This window comes from Danio aesculapii, chromosome 7 (assembly GCF_903798145.1).
Source record: "Danio aesculapii chromosome 7, fDanAes4.1, whole genome shotgun sequence".
Classification (NCBI taxonomy): Eukaryota; Metazoa; Chordata; class Actinopteri; order Cypriniformes; family Danionidae; genus Danio; species Danio aesculapii.
The window spans coordinates 39,780,465-39,800,001 of record NC_079441.1 but is presented as its reverse complement, the minus strand read 5'-3'; the positions used below and the strand labels follow the sequence as shown (position 1 = coordinate 39,800,001).

The 19,537-nt window shown below is 34.2% G+C and overlaps 1 protein-coding gene across 4 annotated transcripts in view; it reads left to right on the top strand.

Moving 5' to 3' along the window:
- The first annotated feature begins 2,937 nt into the window (after window positions 1-2,937).
- Window positions 2,938-19,537, top strand: part of rbm33a (RNA binding motif protein 33a) — a 55,702-nt gene continuing 39,102 nt past the window's right edge. For all 4 annotated transcript variants that reach the window (XM_056461914.1, XM_056461916.1, XM_056461915.1 and 1 more), the window contains exons 1-5: window positions 2,938-3,104; window positions 5,171-5,252; window positions 5,518-5,569; window positions 5,865-5,938; window positions 10,246-10,510. In XM_056461914.1, the coding sequence (XP_056317889.1) occupies window positions 3,086-3,104; window positions 5,171-5,252; window positions 5,518-5,569; window positions 5,865-5,938; window positions 10,246-10,510 (492 nt within the window). In that variant the 5' untranslated portion in view covers window positions 2,938-3,085. The remainder of the gene's footprint in view (window positions 3,105-5,170; window positions 5,253-5,517; window positions 5,570-5,864; window positions 5,939-10,245; window positions 10,511-19,537) is intronic.

The window sequence follows — 19,537 nt, the reverse complement described above, 5'->3', positions numbered from 1 at the left end:
CCCAGTCGAGTGAAAAAAGTGCATGATAATAATTCGCTAGCTTCTCTGTACGCGACCATAGCTTTAAACAACACTTAGCCTAAATCTACATAAAATAAAGGCACAGTTTTCAATAAAACGATGTATTTACAGTTGAAGCCAATTAGTCCCCTTTGAATTTTTTTTCTTTTTTAAGTATTTCCCAAATGATGTTTAACAGAGCAAATTTTCTCAGTATGTCTGATCATATTTTTCTTCTGGAGAAAGTCTTATTTGTTTTATTTCAGCTAGAATAAAAGTAGTTTTAATAAAAAAAAAATAATAATTTTAAGGTAAAAATTAATAGCCCCTTTAAGCTATATTTTTTCGATAGTCTACTGAACAAACCATCGTTACACAATAACTTGCCTAATTACCCTAACCTGCCTAGTCTTAACCTGATTAAGGCTTTAAATGTCACTTGCTGTATAGAAGTGTCTTGAAAAATATCTAGTCAAATATTATTTACTGTCATCATGGCAAAGATGAAATAAATCAGTTATTAGAAATTAGTTTTTAAAACTATTATGTTTAGAAATGTGTTAAAAAAATCTTCTCACCGTTAAACAGAAATTAGGGGAAAAGAGAGAAAAAACGGGGGCTAATAATTCTGACTTCAACTGTAAATATAATGGATTTTTTTTAGAGTGAAGATAAAACCAAAATAGAGCAATTTAAATAGCTTCACATAATGTTTCTGTCTGAACCTGATATAAATCTGATAAAACCAGAGACAGATAGATAGATAGATAGATAGATAGATAGATAGATAGATAGATAGATAGATAGATAGATAGATAGATAGATAGATAGATAGATGGATGGATGGATGGATGGATGGATGGATGGATGGATGGATGGATGGATGGATGGATGGATGGATGGATGGATGGATGGATAGATAGATAGAACCCACTGATTGTGTTTTTATTAAATACTTTTGTTAGTAATTTCATAATTTCATGAAAAGCTAATGTATCCTTCAAAAATGACTGCATTATTCTTCATTATTCTGTATATTTTCTTCCCACCCTATATCATATGACAATCCTTTATTTGGCATAGTGTTTGATAGGAAATATCTCCCTCTTAACATTACTTCAGATTAACAAATTTAGATGTAAATCTAGCATGCACAATTTTTAAGCAATAACCAATGTTTTAAATGTTTAATTTAATTTAATTCATTTTCTGTTATTGAATAAAAAAACATTTTTTTAAACTTTAAAATATTACTGTAAATATTACAAAAAGGTAACATGGCCCCTGGTTGCCACCACCTGTGTTGAGAAGTCCTGTCTTCGATAAACAAATACACAATGGACAAATTAGATTGCATTAAAATTTATTTTTTACAAAAGTGTTATTAATATAAGGTATTAAAAAATTTAATTGTGTACATTGTTATTTAAAATATTTAGTCGAATAATTGAATAACTGAAGACAGACAGAGCAGAATGCCAGTGCAGATGTAGGTTTATTCATATCGGGGTTATTAATATTAACATATTTCTTTGCCCTAATATAATTGAAGGTACATCATAATAGCAACACTAATGCAAATTTAACGATGTTACTCAATTAACCTCAGAACAATGGCGAATATGTTTGGATTATATGTCTTCATAAAAATATTAAATCACAACTTTACAAGTAAAATTAATGACACTAGCAACAACATGCCACTTTGAGAGAACAGATACAGATCTCTGTTATAGAGACACTCAATTATGACTATTTGGACTATTAGCACAAACATGAGTCTGTTACAGACACGTTTCTTTATTAGGAATTAAGTTGAACAATAAAACTATGTGGTGAAAATTAATTGCATTAATTCTGAAATAATTTTCCATGGAACACGATTTCTTTCATGAAATTTCACCTAAATATTTTCATCTAAGGTGTTCATTTGAGCACTTACAAAAATTTGACTTTACAGAAATAGTGTAGGCTAGTAACCGGGTTTTGTTGTTGTTGTTATTGTATTGATAGCCTACATTATTAATCATAATTTTTTAATATGTTCATTTATTTGCAAAAACATGGTTAATTTTCATTAACGATGTGTTGTGCAATATTTACACTGACCTAGGACCTTAAAATGATGTTAATGAAAAGGTAACAAAATTACATAATAACAATAATAATAATAACAACAACAACAACAACAATAATAACAACAACAACAACAACAACAATAATAATAATAATAATAATAATAATAATAATAATAATAATAATAATAATAATAATAATAATTCAATCATTCATTTTCTTTACGGCTTAGACCCTTTATTATTCAGGGGTCACCCACAGCGGAATGAACTGCCAACTTATCCAGCATATGCCTTATGCAGTGGATGCCCTTCTAGCTGCAACCCAATACTGAGAATTAACAATAACAATAATAATAATAATAATAATAATAATAATGATAGATAGATAGATAGATAGATAGATAGATAGATAGATAGATAGATAGATAGATAGATAGATAGATAGATAGATAGATAGATAGATAGATAGATAGATAGATAGATAGATAGATAATATATTGCCTCAATTTTTACTGTTACTGTTACGTGACACCAAAAACATGCAATCTAAATACAGAATAATCAACGAGCCGAGCACTGAGGAAGATTTACCCTACATAACGGACACTCAAAAATTTGCCTATTTTATGACGCATTTATTTTTATGCAAGTAAATAGCACTGTGCAAACACAATTGTACGTATCGGCTTTAAATTGGAACCTTAAAACCAAAGTTATATAACGTAAGTTATATTCTGTTCTTCACGTCACTGGAATGCACTGTAAGTAAAACAAATACCCGGGCTGGTTTCTTTTGTAGGCGCAGCCAGTCTTGCAATTTCATACCCATGATGCAATACGTCTCAGCCGCCATGTTTGCTGTGCAGTGTGCAGATGTTTTCAGAGCTCAGACTGAAGAGGTTTACGCTAAGCTAACGGCCTGAAGCTCTGCACTTAAACCAGTTTCAATGCACTCATCGACGTTATAGAGATACCAGAGTCTCCAAGATAACATACAGTCTTGGGTTATGGCGACCAATGTCGGGGGTATGAAGTGTATCGTAATATTTATTTACAATTACTTTAGCTCAATGCTAGCGCTAAAGACTTAGCTGCTTTTGTTTCACAATTTGCTGCGCTTCTTAATTGTGCAGCGGGTTTACAGATTGAATGCTGTTCACCTTTATACCACGACTGGTTTTTTGACTGATTATTGTTGTTATGGTATGTCGTGTTAATGATCGTGCTTGAATAGACTTGCATTTGCTTGTTTATACTTACCCGTGATTGCTAACTAACTAACGTTAGCTGAAATTTTGTAATGAATGGGTTATCTGCGTTCGTATGTGAAGCCCCAACGGATGTTTTTTATATTGAAGGTGATTTATTTGGTGGATGACGAAATGTCGTGTGTAGTAAAATGAGGTTGGGTCTGTGTTGGTTATGTAAGCATCTGTCTCGACACAGAGCAACACTTGTTTTAACCAGACGAGAGGTATACATTTTGTGATAATCGCGTTTATAACAGCTGCACTATTTATTACTGTGTAATAGCTTATATATATATAAAGTGTTTGTGCTGTACAACATTTTTCCCTAATCGATGGGCTATTCATTGAATTATTTTATTCCTACATTATATGATATATTATTGAGAGGTTGATTAGATTTACAGTACGTTATAAACGCTGTTTTCTTGTTGTTTTCTTGTTCTGTATCTTATATTATTTAGACGCGCATGGAATATGCGTCAGTTATTCTATTAGCATGATAATGCTGCATAGTTATGCTCTAATCATAATTGGATGAAGGCTTGTTGTGGAGCTTAGAATGTAAACAAAAACTGACTTGATACGGTTTTGAAGTGGCTTCTTCTCTGGTTGCATTTTGAAATGTTTCTTGTGGAGTTTAAAGCTGATTATGTGATTTAAAAGTTGCTGCTTTATATGGTTAATTCACTTTTTACCACAAAATAAAATCTTGTTCTTCTGTATGACACAAACAATTAGGGCTGGGCGATTTGGCCTAAAATCCAAATCTCGATTAATTGAATATTTTAACTCAATTAAGATTAATGAAGGATTATTTAATTATGTTTTGCCCTCATAGTTCACTGACAGGTTTTGTGCAGTAAATATGCTCACATATTACAGGTGATTTTTACTAGATTTCTATTACTAGATTTTTGAATGATGGGGCATTACTTGATTTTAAAATAATTGGAGGAAACACAATATATACTACCTATGATTATTTACTGAACATCAACGTTGAACAACTGAAATTAAAGCACACATTGCCTAAAACCAACAGTCACCTTTTCATTATAAAAAAGTGAAAATAAATAGCTTGCACTTTTAGAAACAAAATAAATTATTTTCAAAGTTTTTCATATTAAAAGTAGAAAATAAGCACTATCTCTTCTAAAAAAATAACTCTTGCATATCCTGTAAATAATATTTTAAGCAGTTTATTTCTTGCATCGTCTGTAAACAAATATTTTAATGTAAATAATAACTTTTATTGTAACAAAAAACATGCCATCTCAAGGGATCTCTGGAGCAGCTTCCAATCACCGTCAATGTAGTGCAAACGTGTGATGTGTAGTTACATTTTTTTTTGAGAGGTGCTCAGTTATGTGACCGCGCAAAGGCTGCACCGGACCATACCCACATACCTATACCTTTACCCATACCCAAGTGTTCGATGCAGAAGTATAAATCAGCCTTAACAGAGCGGGGTCACATGACTCCACACATGGTATGGAAAATAATTTTTTTAAATTGACCTGGAATAATTAGATTGATTATAGGTTCTAAATGTCGATTTTGATTACTTTTCGATTAATCGCCCAGCCCTACAAACAATATATCAAGAAATTTTTCAGTGGTTTAATCTATGTAATGGAAGAAGGCACCAAAGCTCATTCAAACAATCAAGGTTTATAATGACCTTAGAAGTTATCACGGATGATAGTTTAATTGTTTTAATGAACTCTCTCTGTAAAAATAGGCTATTATGAGTCCCAAGTGTCACAATATGTTTAATGTGTGAGGCCTGAACATGTACTTTGTAATCATTCATAACATAATCATCCTCCTGTTTGTACATAGATGATGAGTTTGATGAGTATGATAAGCCTGGTGCTGAAAGGTCAAGAAGACGGAGAGGAGAAGATGACGATGACTTGGAGAGGTAGGTCCTCATTGATGTCATTTTCCTGGCTCTGTTTTGCTCTGTGCATTCGATGTCTCTTTTACACGGTGAAAATGATGTTATCAGGTTTTTGGAAACCCCTATACCTTTCATAGATCCCAGCAACATTAATATGTACATTTTTGGTTGCTGTGGAGTGTGTTCCTTACATAGAAAATGTGGCTTGCTTTGCCCTGCAGTGAGAGTATCTTGCATTTCATGAAGATTTTATTGTAAAAGTGTGTATATTGTAATCAATTGACAGTGATTTCGAGGAAGGAGACTTGCTTGAAGAAGATTGGCTGTCATCAAAAAAGGTAAAGTAAATGTTTTAACTTCATGACCCTTCATCATAATCATTTTTAAATTGTTGTGGATTTGTTTTTAGAAAAAAATACCCTTTGGTCTTTAAATTTCTTACTTGTAAATGTGAGTAAGCATCCGTATTAAACTAAAGGGAATACAGAAATAATTTCCAGCAGCTGTACAGCATGTTTAACTTAATAAACATTTTAAATCTGACCAAAATTCAAGTGTATTAAGCAGAGATTATGTTTCATGAAACATTTAAATAGATTTATATGTTACATTTACTTTTTTGTCCCCACTCAGAACCCCTCAGAGCTGTCAGATGAGGAACTAAACGATGATCTCTTACAAAGTGATGAAGAGGACCAAAATATAAGGTACCTGCTAAAATACACTTGAGTAAAATCATAGTCATATCTTAGATATTTCCTGACTGAAAGTAAAATCATACTTGAATAAGATATTTCACATGGATTGTCCACACTAATCAAATCAGATGTGTCTGTCAAAGCAGCCAATGCATATAGGCCAGTTATGTCTTTACAGTGATATAGTAGCAGTGTAACAGTAACACTTTGAAGACTGATGCATGAAAATTGCGGATGCTTCATCTTTCTTTCCAAGTAAGCACATTTCCCACAAAAAGAGCTCAGTGATGGAGAAAAGTGGTATATATTGTGATCAACAATTAAATAAAGATCAACAATGAAATTAAGAGTCAACCTAATCTTTTTAAAAAGGAACTTGGATAGTTTATGAAAGGCAAGAGTTTTTAATAATCAAAACATAGTTACTGCAAAAAACCTTTATGATTTAAGAAGTGGTTTTCTAGATTTTCTTAATTTTTCTTGTCTTTAAATGCAAGACAGGGATCTGTTCTTTTCTGTGTATTTTGTTTGCTCCAAATATATTTTTTAAATTATTAATAAAAAACATGCACTGTTATTATGGCTACACGATAAATCACAATTTAGTCAAAGCTGCAATTGTCATGCACATCTTGTCAGGGAAGCCCAGTTCTCCTGAAGACTCATTTGTACTTCTGCGTCGAGTGATCGGCATGACCCTCGGCACCTGCTTTGCTTGTAGCAGTGCATTTATACCTCTGCGTGCTGTTTGTCTTGCTCTGCAATAACACTTCCGAAACGCTAGTTGGCAGTAGGTTTTTATGTTCCTCTGTTTTGAGTTTTGTTTTTTCTGAACTCTATCTTAATTTACAAGTAGCTAAAACTCACTCATTCAAAGGTGGGAACCGGCGGACAAGCAAAATCTTTAATCATAAAGTAAACACAAAACAAAAGTTTCCATCTGGAGCTTGGAACATTCGCTCCATTAGTCTTGTGGCTCTTAGCATCGCCCACACTTGCTACATCTAGCTAATCATCTTACTTAACAAATGTATATCAAACACTAAAATGAAGTTATGAAGTGAGTTTGGACTAGAGTTGTCATGATAAGGACTTTTCTACTTTAGATACAATACCTTCCATTTTTTGATACTGCATGGAAAATGACGAGCCAACCACAGAGAAACGAAAGTAACCTCAAAATTCCCGGAAACCGCAGTGATCACTATTTCTGACGTTATGCCTTTTTCTAGCATTGAATGTTAAATATATTAATAATGAATAGACCTGCAATAGTGTTCTGATTGGGACACTGTTTGTTTATGTCCAGTGATGTCGTCAGTCTGGCAATATTTCTGTTTTAATCGACTCTGCATATCGGTCTTTCAAGTGCTTTGCTAAATTTGTTGTATTAGCGCATTGCTCTCTAGCAATGCTTGAATAGCGATAATTTTCACAACACTACATTGGACTAAAAACATGCAACTAAATGTTGTATTTTTACATGCTGTCAGATATAGCAGCATTTTCTACAAAGAGCCATAGTTCACTGAGAGGCATCACAAACAGCTGTCATCACAACATGATTATCTTTGATTATATTATTTTGAAGTTAAATTGTTAATTGCTAAATTCCATAGTTTGTCAGAGAACTGCGACTCTGTGTAGTAAATGCTGCTCTATCTGGAAGCAAATGCTGGAGATTTACTGATAATTACACTACTGACTTCACTGACAAAACACACATGGCATTTGCCTTCGATTAATTGTGCAGCTTGTTTAGAAAAACCATTAACTGTCTGAATTTAAAAATATTTCATTGTTATTACTATTAATGTTTACATGCGGTCATTTGATCTCAATATGGTCACATCTTTAATGTTTTTATAAGATTTTTCTGGCCAAATGTATATTAAAGATTTATTTTGTTAGTATATTAGAGCTGTTGTAGAAGACATTAATATATAAAAATGCTAATTGTATTCTTTTTCATAGAAAACCTGATTCATGTCGATTCGTGGCAATATGCATGTTAAACTTCCAAAATAAATTTTTATTCTGGTTATGACAGTATGACTCCAGCTATTAATACAAATGTTCTGGTGCTTAAGTCATAAACTGCAAAATACTCAATCTAAAAGAAATTGGATTACTATTAAAATGTTTTTATTAGTGCTGAGGGATATAATAATGTTAGTAAAATACTCTTCAGCTTGTGGGGTCGAAATTACATTCTCCCAATAACTTATTCAAAGCCTCAATACTCTAAAATCAATAGGAGCACTTCATCCATGGCATAATTAGAGCTGACATTGAACTAACTTTGACACCTTCTACCTTAAGTGACTTGTTTAAAATAGCAAATTTGAGTGACACGCTTCACTTCAGTCTCTGATGTAACAGTAACTCAAGGTCACTTGTAAGAGAAAAGGAAAACAGAAATCCACAAATTCATCACTTAATAATTTTACAGTTAAACTTGACTCTAAATACCCACTAACCAACAAGCCAAGCATTGCGGGAGATTTATATAAATGACACTTTACATTATTTATTAGCCTATTATGTCTCTTTAAGGAAGTAAATAGCTCTACATACCTGCACACAAACATTGCACTTATTTATCAGCTTAAATGTCCCCATGTGCACTGGTATTTTTATAAGCATAGTTTTTCCCACTTTCGTTTAAACAAAAAAAAAAAAAAAAACGAACAAAACTCTGTCGTTGTGATGCATGTTAAGGCCTCGTTTGCACTAATAGTTTTAGATTTACAACGATCCACGTCCACACTGGCGTTTCACCTAGCGTTTCTGAAAAGATCTTCGTCCACACTATACCACTGAAAGCGCACATCACGTGACCACACACACTCTCTGGCATGTGCTGCAGCGTATGCGCATCTCTGAGCTCCAGGCAGTCAGCGGATGCTTTGAGCACAGCTCCCCGGGTGAGAGCAACGCAGGTCGGACAGTTCATCAATAATCTTCCGCTGGATTTTATCTCGCTATAGTTGTTGAACGTGATATTTAATTCATCTTGTCTCTATCTAATGGCCTTTTGAATCTATTACTTGTTCTCTGGTTCTAACGCGTTTTGGCTGAGCACAAAGATAAGATAAAATATTAATTCATGTAACCATGTACATTGATTCTGCACATCTGACTGATTGCTTGCCTTTATTTCCTATATTGTATAAACTTATTGTACGTTATACTTTTATATGGCCATTATTGATTATTAAAACTGATATTTAGCAATGGAGAAGGGGTGTTTTTCACATTTTTCAAAGAAAATGAAAGAAGGTAGTAATGTTATAGGCTCTGTTTTGTTATAAATATGTATACAGTGAAAATAACGGTTATATAAATATGCAGCTACATGATGCCTCAACATTTTTAGTGTCTGTTAAGTTCAAATATCAAAATTAAAATAGGCAGTTCCTTATATCATGTTTTCATTTTATTGTTAAGTTAGTGAAACAACGTCGCCAGGGTGATGCCAATGACGTTATAAAGTACACTGTTTTACCTGATGTGTCCTCTGGAGTTTTTCCATTTCAAACTTAATATTGAGGAAAAAGCCCCAATCAGATTGTCTGCATCCATGCCTCCGTTTTCAGATGTCTCGGTTTTCCTCCATCCACACTAAGACATAGTAGCAGCTTTTTTAAAAATGAAAACACCCTCTTCAACGTTCCCCAAAAAGCTCAATTTTCAGGGATCGACAGCTCCAGGGTAGTGTGGACGGAAGGCATAACCGCAGCAAAACGTATGCGTTTTAAACTAAAACTAAAACGTATTAGTGTAAACGGGGCCTAAGGGCACACCGAACCAACAGGTGGAGATAATGACACCTTTATGCTGCGTTCACGTCAAACAGGGAATAAAGAATATTTCACAAGTAAACTGTAAACATGTCAATGAAAATGCGAAAACGGAGGCAGATTATTGTCCCTCGGTCGAACAATATGCAATACGTTTGCCACAAACATGTGAAATCGGCCTCATTCACGTCTTCCGCATTTGGTGTGAACCCAGCTGTGTTGGCCAATATGAAAGAAAATTGTGCGGACACTGACATCAGTCAACTCTCCAGTTCTAGTGTCCACATGACCACACTTTACCCAGACATCCTGGCTCTGTACCCATCGAAAACAGAATCTACAAATGCATCACGTTACTGCTCTTACCCTAAAGTGGTAGATGACCCATTTACCCACCCTCCTCCAAACCTGCATGAATTGTTCCTCTAATTAACATAAAATAAATAAATAAATAAATGCCTTGGTAACTCGCTAAGACATATTTTGTTTGTTTTCTGTGTGTCTGTTAACCAGTGGTCAAGGTGAAGCCGTGAGTTTAAATGCGACGCTGGGTATGGGCACTTCTGTTGACTTTGAAGATCCAGGTGGATATACAGAAAATGCCTATGAGGAGGGTGAAGGTGGCCAGGCGGGTTTCTCTCAGGGTGGACAGTATGAAGGAGATGACTACCAAGCCGTGGATGAAGGGTTGGAATACACAGGAGAGCAGAATTTTGCTAAATATCAAGATGAGGTGCTGGACCTTCAGATCGACGAGCCATTGGATGACGATTTCCAAGTAAGCAATGCGTTCTCCTTCTTTTCTCTATGGCTTACACACACTCTCCATAATCCCCCAGCACATTTCCTGCACGTCTACAGCCTGACAACTCGTGCTTTGTGACCCTCAGGCCTCAGGGTTTTGTTAAGGCGAGACTCTTTTCACAGTCTTTGTTCAGCAGATGTCCTGCCAATCCATGCTGGCGAATGGGAAGAGCTTTTAGACAGGATCTGATAAAGTTGGCTGTAGGTGAAAAGATTATTGACCTTCTTTAAAGTGGTCTTTAGCAGACACCACACAGGGGCATGATTGATGAGTTGTGTCCTTTCTGTACATGTTTATTTATTTATTTGCTTGGATCTTAAAGAGGTCCTTCACTCGAACTTGAGAAGTCTGTTATCATTTACTCATCCAAACCCAGATGAGATTTTAAGCACATGCTTAATGAATTATTTATATCAGTTTCTTTCTGCATAGAACAATATTTGTTTGAATTAAACAGAAAAAATTTAGGTAAAATTTAGGTAAACAAAAATCTCATTCAATTAAAAAAAATTCTTAAAAATTAAAAAGGCTGCAAATACTTTCCTCTATGAGTTAATTATAATTTGTCTTACTAAAACCACAGAAGTTATATTTTAGCCATTTTGGTTGTGTAAAATTAATCAAATGGAATGAATTTGAACATTCAAACGTCCAAATGCGAATTTAGGAATTAAGATGTTTCATATCTCATTGAATTACCCAAGCCACAATAGCAGACAATGACTTAAAGTCATAAAAAGTCATAAAGAGCTAATTTCTGTGTGTTTTGCTCACTGTGCCTTGTTAAAAATTTGTGCATGATAGTCTGGCACATCCCTACTAGTGCACTGTCATTCATTAGGCTTGCATTGGTGACATGGATTGATATTAATTGTGTGTAAATGTCCCTGTTTGTTTGTTTGGACAAAGTGTTCAAAAAATAATTGCATGTAAATGTGTCTTTCTATTTATTTTGTTTAGCAGTACTACTGTGAAAATAACAAGTTTGTGCACAGATGTGTTTAAAATCTATTAAAAATCTTATTTTAAATGGAAAACATGATGCCATGTTTATTCTATTTTCCATTCCGTTTTGCAAGTTTGACCTCAACAACACAAAATGAAAATTTTTCCAATTCACACAGCTCTACAGGCAAATGATGTTGTGTTTCTGATTGGTCAGTGGCAGGACGTGTTTTACAACCAATGCAACGTGATATTGCCTGGTATTACACAAAGTAAATCTCTTTTGTCATCCGAGTGTGAGCTATTTTATAAGAAAGTGATTCATTAAATAATTGTTAATTTTATTGCTTTACCTACAATTTAATTTTGTTGCTATCGGGATATGAGCATATGCTGAGTCAGAAGTATTAAAACTGCAAGCACTGTAGATTGATGTTAATGATCTCTCTGTACAGTCAGATTTGTCATTTTAATTTCATTATCTAATTTTATAATGTGAACACAACCTAATTTCTGATTTCGTTCACCCCTTTAATGTACTACATTTTCTTAAATCAATACAAAGTTGATGGTGTCTTCAGACTAGGGCTGCAAAATATATAGTTTCAGCATCGATACCGCAATGTGCACATCCGCAATAGTGACATCGCAAAGATATGGAATGTTACGTCTGGATTATAGTTGACCAGTAGCTACAGAATTGTATTTTAATCACTGTATAATACGGAATATATATGATTTATGCAACAACAAAAAAAGGTTAAACTAACTTAGAATTTTTGTCTTTGTGTCTATATAAATATCTACATTTCAAAGCAAAAATAAAAAAATTTACTTACCCTACTGGCAGATAATTTAGCTTATTTTAAGAAATACCTCACCTAAATTTTAAAACAAAACAATATTTTTACATTATCTGAGATTTTTTTATTTTATTTTTTTTTTAGATATTTGGCCTATGAGACTGAAAATAAAGCATTTTTATTCAATTTCTGCACCTGAACACTGTAAAACTCCCTAGAAAACTATCAAATAGAGCTATTCAACTAAACTGTATTTACATCGCAATACTTATCATAGAAATATAAAATATTGCAATATCAGATTTTTTCAATATCATGCCAGCCCTACTTCAGACGGATGCTGTCTGACCAGATTGGGTAGAAAAATTGATTTTATAATCCGATGTCTGGTACAATGGGCCGGTTTAACAAACAGGTCTTATTTTAGGCCAGGACTAGGCTTTTACTAAATTATGTGATTTAAGTAGCTGTTAAAAAAAAAGTCTACCCAATAAATATTACTGAAAGAGCTGCACGAGATTGGAAAATCTGCCATTGCGGTATTTTATTTTGCTGCTATATATTGTGATATGAAGATAATTTCACCAAATGATTTGAATTGCTCTATTTGGAAAGATTTCATTAGTTTAGATCAACTGTGATGATCAAGCTTTTTCCTATGCTGTACATCTGCATAAAATATAACCAATTTATTAATACAAAAACATATTAATGCGAAAGCAAGAATAAAAGTCAAGTAAACAGTGCTTAATGAATTTCTGGGGAGTCTAACAGTATTCAAATACAGAAATTAAACAATCAAATGTAAAATAAAATAGTCATCTTTGTAGGGCTGCACAATATATCATTTCAGCATTGACATCGCAATGTGCGCATCTGCAATAGTCACATGGCAAGATATGCAATATTGAGTCTGAATAATAGTTGACCAGGAGCTACAAAATTGTATTTAATTATTGTATTTATACGGAATACAAAATAAAAAATAAATATAAATGTTTTTCTTGCTTAGAATTTTTGTCTTGTTTCTATAGTCCAAATATCTAAATTTCAAAACAAACTCAAGATTATATTACTTAACACACTGATAATTTTGCTTGTTTTAAGGAAAGCCTCTTAATTTTGACTTATTTCTTCTAAAGTTGAAAATAAAACAATATTTTAAATTAATCTAAGAGTTTTTAGATATTTGGACTAGAAATTAAACAAAGGAAACAATTTTTTGCATTCTGATTGTTTAATTTCTGGACCTGAATTCTGTTAGACTGCCCAGAAAACTGTCAAATAGTGCTATTCAACTGTCTTGTGGAATATCACAATATTTATTGCAAAATTGAAAAATAAAGTACTGTAACATTGGATTTTTTTTCAATATCGTGCAGCCCAACATCCTTGTATAAATATAAAAATAATCTTTATCTTGTAATCTTTAAAAAAATATCTAATTCTGCAATTTGACTGTTGCTTATACACATATTGCAATATCAATGCTCAAACAATATATTGATCAGCTGTTATGGCACTGATGTATTTTTTGTTTGTCACAGCAAATTATTTCTTGTTAATACAGCTTATACATATCATTTAGTCTAGGAAAAGCCTTAAGCCTTGCCTCAAACTCGTCTCAGAAAAAAAACGTCTCTTAAATCAGGTTTAGGTTTTTCTCTGGAATAAAAGAATGTGAATTTATATTCCAATATTGTCATTGCTTCAGTTCTGCTTTAATTTCTGTGTTCACTTTGACCATATGATATCTCTGTTTACAAGGTCGCTTGGCTGCTGGCGCTTAGCATCTTTGTGTTTACTGTTATCCAGAGTTAATGTGTGGAACGGTTTAAAGGATTAACCGTTTGCCCTGTAGTTGGCCAGTTCATGTGCTCTGCACAAGATACATGTCATAGTCATTTGGATCTGTCTGACCTTGTGTCTGACTCTATAGTTCTGCATGTGTGCATAAATAGAGGCACTGCTTTGTATGTGTATTAGTGTATATACAGAATATTTTCTATGGCTTTTGATGTGTCAGTGGTGTCTTTTCCCCCAAATAATACATTTCATTTAAAGGAGGACATAAATGAGCTAAACATGTTTTGCTATGTTCATGTAGCTGTGGCCGTTGAGCATCAGGGATAGTCATTTTACACAAAGACACAGAGTGATAAAACCCCGCAGGAGTCGAGGCTCATCAGACTGCTGCTTTTGTTCTGTCTTTCATTGACCTTTAATGCAGGACAGATGTCGTTGATCATTCTGCCTGTCCATGTGATCGCTTGATCACTGCATCCAGGACAGTGCTGACAGGTGCACAGAGGGCCGGCCCTCACATCTCATTTCACAAGTTTGCTTCTTTATTGCCAGTTTCCTCTTAATTCTGTACATTACAATAAAGGCTTATTCCTCCCACAGAGATCTAGATGCTCAGTAGAAAAAATCACCTGAAGCGTGTTGTAATAAAAGTGTACAGCACACGTTTTCTCAAGGATATGGCTAAAAAGATGCTGTCTCTTCAAATATAGGTTGGCTTGAGCACTGTTGACTTTCCATAGCAGTGAAATCTGTGTTGTCCAAATTGATTATAAAAGGTGCCCTGTGGCAATGTTTACTATTGGATTGTGCTTGTGCCTAAAGGTGAGAAGTTAGTCGCTGTAGGCGTCATGACTCCAAAGCTACGTGAACGGCGCAAACCACATGGAGTTAGTTTGGATCTTTTTGTCTCCATATTCTTATTTGTGGTCACTGGTCATACATGAATACATTAAATATTTTCATGTCAGTCTAGATTAATGTCTGCCATAATTCTGCACTGATGGAAGTTCCAATTTTTCTTTGGGCTTGAAATGTTAAATTACTGGTAAAATTCGTGAATCTTTAATTGGTAAAGTGTTTAATTATTTGGAACATCCAAAAATGTTGTTTAGTATGCGAGTTATTGTTGTGAATTTTCAGCAATCATGACTATTCATGAATACCCACTCTTACTTCAGGTAGCTAGGCTTGTTGTGTCAGGCTGACTTCATTGTTTTCAGATTCCAGTAGCCCCCAAAAAATGAACGTTTATACATCAGCTGGAAAACATCCAGTGAGACATCACTAGGGCCAGATGGAATCTGCGGACATTTTTTGCTATTTCTGTGCAGAATTGTGTTAAAAATCTGCAGATTTCTGCGGAATTATTTTGGGAGTATCATAACTGAAACCTTAATATATGAAATAAAAAGAATACCTTTTTAACTTTTATTTAATGTTTACAATGCAAATCCAATTAGATCCACTTTATTGTAAACAAAGCAAGTCTCTCGTCTAATATATCTACTAAAAGACAGAAAATATTACTGTACACACTGTTATGTAAATAAATCATATAAATATATTTTCATATTAGTCAATAATATTACTGAAAGTAGTTTAAAAAAATGAATAAATATAAATTTACACACATTTACACAAGTAAATAAACAGAATCAATGATGGGCTAAACATCTGATTCCGTGTGGGCTAGACATCACTTATCTAGTAGCTGTTGCTTTAAATATCATGAAATACAATAGGATGCTAGATAATGCGATATTTCAAAACATTTTCATTTTATTACAGGGAAAAGAAAGCATCGCTATGACTTCTGAAAGTAAACAGCCATGTTTTACTGTTCGATAAAACAAATCAGACATTGTAAACCAGGGTGCTCAACCCTGTTCCTGGAGATCTACCTTCCTGCAGATTTCAGTTACAACCCATATCAAACACACCTGTCTTTTTATTATCAAGTGCTGTTCATGTCCTAATTAATTGGTTCATGTTTGTTTGTTCAGGGTTAAGGCTAAACTCTGTAGGAAGTTAGATCTCCAGGAACAGGGTTGAGCGTGCCTGATGTAACCAAACAAGCATAAATAAAATATCACAAGCACTTTGCTCCACTGGTATAGCTTTATCAAGCTGAAACAGAGCAGAGATACTGCTTTGCTGTTACTTTCTGACCATGGCTTGATTGCTTGGTCATAACACATTTAAGCAACCATACGAAAATCGTGACACGTTTTTGGAGAAGAAAACATGGATTAATCAGTTAAAATGAGTAAATTAAGCAATTAAAAGAGCTAAAAGCATATATCTTCGAGGCTGAGTAAAACAGACACAACACTGTAGCTTATTGGACACTGAGTCCGAAACTTTCGTCCGTAATTTTCACATGTTAAAAAAATTAATTCGACCTCACGTTGTTAATCGTATTGACACACTACCTCTGAAACTTTCGTCTGTTGTAAAAAATTTTTTAAATGGGTTCGTTTTTTTTCTCATCCGAAAAATCGCTTTGAGAGGTGCTTTGACAGTTCAGAGCCACCGTACAATCGAAAAGCTAAATACAAAATGCCATCATTTGAGCTACAAACACTGTGCATAAAATAAAGACAATGTGGAGGACAGTTGAGAACCCCTATGCTGGGTTCAGTGACTGGCGCACCTCTCCCCTGCTGCTTGTGTGTGTGTGTCTGTGTCTCCATACATTTGATGTACTGCTCATAGACATTATAATAGAAAGCATGGTTCGCATTCGGACACGTCAACATGGCCACCATCTATTATAATGGCTATAGGTATTGTCAGTATCTGTTTTGTTTATGTGAATGTGTGAAGTATCGCAAGCAAGGTATCAAAATTCGTAGCGGATAATCGTAGCGCAGCACTTTGATAATGAGCTAAACTCTCCATCCTCTTTATGCAGTATTGAATGAACACAATATGTAGCCTATTCCACTTTCTTTCTTATCTCGGAGAAGAGAGGAGGACAAAGTGTCACTGCTTGAACTGACTCCGAAAGGTTTTGTGTTTTTTTGTAATGGATTAATTAATACGCATCTGACTCAGTGTGCAAATTTTGTTTACGTGATGAATTTTCCTCATATGAATACAAAAAACTCATACAAAAATTGACTTCAGTGTGTAAAGACCTTAAGGCAAATTGCCTGTAAGATTATATATCCATACATGTAGCTCTCCTAGTGCTTCAGAATGTTTTGTCAGTGTGTTGTGTGGCGTGCATTCACCCAATCAGCTTGCATCATTGATAGATCCAATTGTGCTGGGCGAAACCCTTCTCTGAAGTATAGGGTAATTTAGTTCCTATAACTAATAAATTCCTAGTTCCTGTGGTGCAGACATTCAAAAAAACGTGTGTACTTTTATGAAGAAGTTCCTCTGGTGAGAAAGCCCCCAAAAGCCGTGGTAGAGGATGGGAAGCTCAGCAAGGTAGTCAGCAGATGCTGTGCGCTTGTCTCTCTGGATGCTTTTGTACATTCTGTGCTCGAGTGTGTGTGAGAATTTGTTCAGAGTCGGATGATGATATTTCCCTGTCAGTGAGCTATGTGTGCGCTGGAGCTTTCTTTGTGTCTGTTTGCGCGTGCGTGTGTGCGAGTGTGTGTAAAGACAACACAGTCAATGATATTTTCACCACCACTGAGCCGTGTGCGTGTTTATCTCCCATTCTCTGTGTATCATGTCAAACATTTACATCTCATTGAATTTCAAATATCAGCAGGAATGGTAATAGGGCATAGTAATGAGACTGGGCTCCCACTGTTATGCTAATTTAGGAAGACTCCCCTTCAGCGCCCCCTTTCCCTCCCCTCCCCGATTTCAGATTGCTGCACTGGGCCTTTCCGGCCTCTCGCTCAGAAGTGCCATTAAAGGGATAGTTCATCCAAAAATAAAAAATCTGTCATCATTTACCCATCCTTCACTTGCTTTTTTTCTGTTGAATACAAATTAAGATATTTTGAAAAATGTTAGACGAGAAATGAATGGCATTGAATTAGCATTTACTTCCATAGTATTTGCTTTTCCTCTATGTATACCAGTGGTTACAGGTTTCTAACATTTTTTAAATTGTCTTTTTTGTGTGCCTTCAACAGAAAAAGGAACACATGAAGGTATGAAACCCCTTAAGGTTGAATAAATAGTGTATACATAATTTTACCTTTTTAACTGGCGCCATGAAACCCCCTAATACTATTTTAGAATCTATTTTCTATGTTGAAGTAGAATAATAAAATATATTAGGATAGAGGTTACGCATTGCTAAAATAGTAATGTAACTTGTACGTTATAATTAGGGCTGCACAATATATCGCTTTAGCATCGATATTGCAATGTGCAAATCCGCAATAGTCACATTGCAGGATCTGCAGTGTCAAGTTGGGATAATTAATTAAACTGTAACCTCAGTTCAGAGCTGATGATTTGATTGCAAAGTGTTGCTTTACATTATTGAATTTATTATTGATATTGATTATTGAATTAATTATTGAATTTATCACATTGATTATTGAATTTGTCCATCGATACTGTGAACTATGGAAAACAATAAAGTGATGTTTATTTTATTTTTGATCATTATTCTATAGTTTTCATTCATGCTAAAGTTTATTTTATGGTAATTTTGTATATTATACTCAGATGCACTCACCTACAAAATCTCAAAATCAAACTAACAATCAAAGTAAAATGATGAGTTTTTTTTCAAAAACAGTTTCTAAAGGGATCTTGTGAAATTATATTCATATCGCAATATAAATCGCTGAAAAACAAAAAATCGCAATGTCCATTTTTTCCAGTATCGTGCAGCCATAATTAACATATTAACATACATTTGTAGTATTAAATGTATAGGTGTAATAGCTATAGAATCTGCAGAGGATATATAAATATAGTAGGATGTAACAATTTGGTCATATGGCTCACTGATAATCCTGATTACAATTTTGACCGAAATAATTCATTCCTGCTCTGCATCTGTCTCTGACAGTAATCTGGTTATAGTCATTTGCGTTTTGTTTGAACAGGCTGCAATGTCAGCTGTACTATAACACATGAAGCTCAAGCATGACTGCTGATTTTTCTGTAGCTAAACAACTTAAAATACTCTGTCATGTTTGGTTGTTCAAATAGGACTAAGACATCATTTGAGACTGTAATAAGTTTTCCTTTGTTTTTTTTGTAAGAAGGCATCTAGGATGCACATTCTGTCATCTCTGATTGAACTTCATGGTCACAGAAAGGAGCAGGTGTAATTCTTGTTGACGCCATTATTTTTATATTTTTTAATGTGTTTTTAGGACGGTGGATCTGATCTGTCATGCCCTATTTGTGATCTGATTGAGAAACTGCTCTCAGAACCGCCTTATCTGCTACTCTCGGCATTCACTCACAGTGTGTGTGTGTCTGCATTGCTGTTGTCCAAATTAGCTGTTTTTGTGTG